The sequence below is a fragment of the Charadrius vociferus genome, unplaced genomic scaffold (assembly GCF_000708025.1).
Source record: "Charadrius vociferus isolate BGI_N301 unplaced genomic scaffold, ASM70802v2 scaffold32, whole genome shotgun sequence".
NCBI classification, from domain to species: domain Eukaryota; kingdom Metazoa; phylum Chordata; class Aves; order Charadriiformes; family Charadriidae; genus Charadrius; species Charadrius vociferus.
This window is the reverse complement of record NW_009647856.1, coordinates 91,985-97,538: the sequence shown is the minus strand read 5'-3', so window position 1 is coordinate 97,538 and position 5,554 is coordinate 91,985. Positions and strand designations below refer to the sequence as shown.

General features: G+C 47.1%; 2 protein-coding genes across 2 annotated transcripts in view; one reads left to right on the top strand and one right to left on the bottom strand.

Moving 5' to 3' along the window:
- NAPEPLD (N-acyl phosphatidylethanolamine phospholipase D) overlaps positions 1 to 4,944 on the bottom strand; it is a 21,480-nt gene extending 16,536 nt beyond the window's left edge. Inside the window, exon 1 of the mRNA XM_009882910.1 lies at positions 4,744 to 4,944. Within this exon, the coding sequence (XP_009881212.1) occupies positions 4,744 to 4,934 (191 nt within the window). The 5' untranslated portion in view covers positions 4,935 to 4,944. The remainder of the gene's footprint in view (positions 1 to 4,743) is intronic.
- Positions 2,572 to 4,605, top strand: LOC104284631 (proline-rich protein HaeIII subfamily 1-like). The gene is made up of 3 exons (XM_009882993.1): positions 2,572 to 2,579; positions 4,112 to 4,463; positions 4,528 to 4,605. The coding sequence occupies exons 1-3, from the start codon at positions 2,572 to 2,574 to the stop codon at positions 4,603 to 4,605; spliced, it is 438 nt and encodes a 145-aa protein (XP_009881295.1).
- Positions 4,945 to 5,554: the final 610 nt, after the last annotated feature.

Below are 5,554 nucleotides of genomic sequence, written 5' to 3'. Positions count from 1 at the left end.
AGAAAGTGCTTTTTTTTGTTCTCCCTAAACAACTAATTTCGTGAGACTACTTAATGTATAGGAAAGAATGTTGAAAATACAAGAGCTGTAATGAAAGTTTTCTTACCTGCTCTGTGGGACTCAGGCTGACAACATACAGAAGCGCGGTTTGAGCATTACAGCTGTGTTATGGTACGCAAGACAATAACTGGATGACAAATCAAATGCAGACAATTTTTAAAATCAACAGAAAAATAAAAGACGACAGCACATGCACACAGCTGGGCAGACAAACCGTGCATTCCAACAGCAACAATAATCTCCATGGATGGCCCTTCATGCTTACACAGAATTTCAATAAAGCTTTTCCAAAAGAGCAAAGATGTAACTTGTATCAACCCACCTACAGGATCTGGACCCCAACCAGCTCCACTCCTGTAAGTATTTATGCAAATGAGTAATACATTAGTTTCAGTTGGTCTACTGATGTGACTACAGCTAATTACTGAAGCAAACCTTTCCAGGATGGGGCTTCCTGTTAGAAACAACAACCAAACTTTAAAGTTTAGCATTTATAAACACACTTTAGCCACTCCCATGTGTTAACAGCCTATGCATCTTGGGGTTAGTATTTTAAGTTATTATGCAAAGTTCTTAGCACAGGTTTTTCTTAACTAAAATGAAGTTTTAAAATATTACAAGCTCTCACTCTGTTCCAAGGGTAAAGGTTTCCCATTTAACTTCTTATGTTAAATACGACTCAAAATAAACACTATTACACATAATGAAACCAAGGCTTCACTCAAACATGCTATGGTAGAAATCTAATTTCCTTTATAGTGCATGGCCACAGAGGCAAAGTAGGAACTGTTTCCATAGAAGTGAGTAGAAAACACATTAAAACCTTGATCCATGGGATCCACGTGGCAAAGTAGGATATGAAGCAGTTCATTTATAATCAACTCTGGCACTTTTATGTCTGCAACTGTGCAATTGCTATCTCCACCTCATTTACTATGGCTTTTAATTTTCTTTTTCCTTTTCTCTCCATGCCAGAAAGGAACAAACTCCTATGCAAACTTTCTCTAGACTCACACTGAGAATAATCCTTTAAAACCTTATAAAACCTCAGTTGTCCAGGAAGTGTAGCCACACCCAAGCATGAAACTAGTTTTTATTTTTAACGTTAATACACAGTCATACAATTTTGTTTATATACATATTTAAATGCTTGTCTATTTGACAAGCTTGTCTCTTCAGTTCGAAGTCCAAGCACATAGGACCCAATGTCATTTCTCTGCAATATAAAAGCACTTCCATAAATTCTTTCTAAACTCACCTACATTTCAACATAAGCTCAACTTTTGCTTGTCCCAACAACATTCTCTCTCTCCCTCTGTCTCTGTAGGTATGAACACACACCCCATAGATATATGGATTTTATAGAACTATTTATAGCATGTGACTACAAATTTATGAAGATCCAAACAAATAATTTCCAGGTCAGTTAAGATAAGGAAATTAGAATTTTTTCTCTCTTGAAAAATATCTTTTTCTTGAACGCAACTGTTCAAAGACCATCTTTCACATGAGTTAAGCTAGGAAGTCATCAGCCTTCCCTAATATAAAAGTTTCAAATCTCCTAAACGTCATGCTGGAAAGCCAGAAAGCATACGCAATACAGCACCCTTATGGTTCTTTAACTGAAACACAGCCGTTAAAAGAAATTTCAAGTGGTAGAACACCAGACACAGCAAAATGCAAACACCCAAGGAAACTGGAAACATCACAACGCGTTAACATTTTCCATGACAATGCTTTTTCCTATATATAACTAGCCTTCTTCTCTATCCCCGTGACTCTAGATTATGATGTCCCTTCATGTACTCTACATGAAGTGCAAAGTGCTTTTGTTGTTAGTCAACAAACGTGTTATTATTAAAAATTGTTTGGTTTGTTGTTGGTTTTTTTTCCCTTATGGAAGAGTCAAGGCACATTTCCAACACACCTGTGAGCCATCTACTAATTTTCAAGGCACCATACTATATACGTAGGTGTTCTAAGGAGACAAAGTGTTTCATTTAAACACACCTAAACAGACACACATAAACAACTTGTTATTGCCACAATCTCATTATCAGAAACAGCTGAACCTCAGTGAAACCCTCCCTCAAAAACCAGTCCACAGCATGGGAGATTTCAGTCTAACCAACTGAAACTATTTCCAAACATTATAAGCAATAAAACCAGAACTCACTCTTATCATAAGCCTTACTCAGCAGACAGTAGCACTACCGGCTCCAACCACGGCAACAGGTCTTAGACAAGAAAAACCTCGATATACATTCTTACCACTTGACTTTTCACTCACACAACATCTTATCAAACCATATTTCTAAGGTTCATCTGCTCGGGTGCAGTTCTATGCTATTCAAACCCAAATCATCCTTTCTTCATACAGCTGCTAAATAGTAAGATATGACATGCAAACAGTAAATAACAACACATACCTTCTTTCCCAGATTTAAGGATATTCAAAGCAAATGCAACATCTGGTTTACAGGAAAATCCTTTTTACTCAAAGGACACAAGATGACCAAGTGATTTACCATGGTCCCGGCTCTGAGCGAATTAGAAGTAGGACCCTGATTACAGTGCTAGCCAGTACACTGCAAGCTATGTACTTGCAACTGACTGAAGGAAAAAAAAAAAAAATGAGATCAGGAAAGATTTATAGATGTGACCAAAGGAAAAAATTAATTTCACAGCAGGTATTACATACAAAGGCACTAATTAATATGGCAGCATTCCATTTTCACAGAATTCACAGAATTCACAGAATTCACAGAATTCACAGAATTGTTAGGGTTGGAAGGGACCTCTGGAGATCATCTAGTCCAACCCTCCTGCCAGAGCAGGGTCACCTACAGCACGTTACACAGGACAGCGTCCAGGCGGGTTTTGAATGTCTCCAGAGTGGGAGACTCCATCACCTCTCTGGGCAGCCTGTTCCAGTGCTTCTCATCACAGACAAAACAACTGCCTTCCCATGTGCAGAAAAGAATTTAAAAGCTATTTCTGAATGGAGAATTAGCAGTTTTGGTTCAATCTTGAGTTTATAAAGGCTGAGGAAATAGCAGATTTCTAATGAGGTAATTCCTCAAATCTACTTAGTTAATACAAGTGAAGCAAATAATAATGATAATAATAATGAACTGCTCCCTTTTAAAAAGGCTGCAGATCTCTTCTGATTAGGTCCAAGCTGGAGCCAAATTAACTGTTACTTCTGTTTTAACAGTTTCACTATCATCCTTTACTTCCTCCTCTCCTGAACATGTCCTCTCCATCACAGCGAGTGAATCAGGCAGGGCTTTCCAGTCTCCAGGTATTCAACATTCCCACTGTCTTTTTATAATAGGCATTTCACTTTCAGATCATTCTGGGAATTTCTAAAGCAACTGTTGCAATAATTCTTGCATTAATAAGATAAAAGTCTTACTTCTTCTTCTTGTATTCCTGAAAGTTTTACCCAGAAATGAATCAGGTTTCCTATTTTATTAAATGATAAAGCAGCTACTATGAATTAAAAATTAATAATACAGGACAATTTTCAAAGGTCTTTTGTCATAAGACAGAAGCAATTGTCCTGTGACTACATTTAATTTTTTGTCACTTTAGTCGACCTAGTTTGAAAAAGAAAGACAAGATACATAAGTACAAATAGTACTTTCCTTTAAAACTGAAAACTTGCTTCATAATCGCCATTTAGCAAACAGAAGAGGAAGAAATCATAATAACCACCAGAAAAAACGTTTCTGCTGAAGTTTCACACGAACTTAACTGCACGCCGACAAGACATCCAGCAAATACTTTCCCTAAATCCTTACTAGAGATAATTGCCCATCACTGAGATTATTTGACCGAACTAATTACGTTAAACGACTTTGTTAACATCTCCCACTTCCGCGCTATACAACGCAAGAAAAACGCTCGCCATAAACACCTGTCCCCGGCTCCTCTTCAAAGGACATTCACCACACCGTCAGTGCCACGAAGGGTATTTTTTACCGGCGATTATACAACCCGTTCCTCTCCGAGCGCCACCGCAGCGTGTTTTCCCGTCAATTCCCAGGAAACGGCGGCACCGCCGCTGGGGGGGTGGCGGGGGAAAGCAGCGCTGTTTTTCCTTCGGGATTCCTTTGCCCGGTGCGAAGGCACCTCCCCGCTTCGAGTCTCTCTGGAGCCGGCACCAGCCGCGACTTGTCACCGACCCCCGCGGCCCCCTCCGCCCCCCGGGCAGGGGCGGCCCGAGGCCCGCGGGCAGCCGGCACCCACCTCGGGGGCCGAGGCAGCGGAGGGGACAGCCGCCTTGTGCGGCCCCTCTCCGGCCCGCAGCCCGGGCTGGCCGGTCCCCGGCACCGCGCCCACCGCCTAACTTTTCCGAGCGGACGCCCGCCGGCCCTGGCTCTGCCCCGTTGCCGCCGGCAACGCTCCAGCCCCGCTCCCCCGCCGCACTCACCCGGCGGGACGCCGGTGCCGTCGGTCTAGCGAACGCCCCCCGCCGCGCTCCGAGCAGGTGCGCAGCGCCGCCCTGCCCCGGCTCCCCGTCCCCCGGCCGGGCTCTGAAGGCGGCAGGTCGGGCAGGCACCTCTCCTCCGGACGGGCACCGGGCGGGAGGCACCGCTCGGCTCAACGCGGCTCGGGCCCTCCCTGCCCACAGGAAGGCGCGGGGGGAGCGACCCCCGCCCCCGGAGAAACGCTCACCTCCGGGGCTGCTGCGCCTGAGTCTCGTCCTCCTCCTCCTCCATGGTGCCGCCCCCCCCCCTCCGCGGCGGCTCCGCGGCTCTCCAGCAAGAGCCGTTGAACGGCTGCGGCCTCCCCCCCGCCCAGCCGGCGGCCGAGGGCAGCGCGGCGAGCTGCAGGCAGCAGCTCCACAGCGCCCTGCTCCTCATCATGGCGCGGCGGCGTTCCCGCGCTTCAGCGGCCCCCCCAACCCCCGGCGGCGGGGCTGAGGGAGCGGGCTCACGGCGGCGGGCCGCCTGGCGGCGCCTTAGCAAGATGGCGGCGGGGGTCGGCGCTGAGGGAGCGGTGGCGGCCGGACGTCCCCCGGGCTCGGAGCCACGGCGGTCGCTGGCGCTGGAGGCCGGACCGCGGGGAAAGGGAAGGACTTGGTTCTGCACCTGTCCGACTGCCATGGTTGGCAGTCGCTGCCCGCAGTCCCATCCGAGAATAGGAGCGCGCTCCCACCACCTGGTGCTGCGGTGAAAAGTTTCCTAGACTTGAGTTTTCTCAGGACCCTTGAAGCGGTGCCGCCATCACCGTCGGGTACCGGCGCTCACGGGAGATGCGATGCCCGAGTGAGGCCACCACACGTGGCAGCCGGCCACCCTCCGGCGGAGCGGCCCACCTCGCAGGGCCCTGTGCTGCCATGGCCATTTTCCTCTGTTAGGAAGTTAACACTCGTGCCCGAGTTTCTTCACGTGCTGGATTACAACCATCACGTCACCCCCTGTTCACACCTGTGAGTGAGGAGTTCACACGCGACACCAGCTGACGGGCTGGGGCGTGAGGGATT

What these genes read in the sequence shown, in the direction of transcription:
- LOC104284631 (XM_009882993.1), top strand. An exon ending in GCTCTGCCCCGTTGCCGCCG is followed by an intron (nt 4,464 to 4,527) that starts GCAACGCTCCAG and finishes CCGTCGGTCTAG; the next exon opens with CGAACGCCCCCCGCCGCGCT.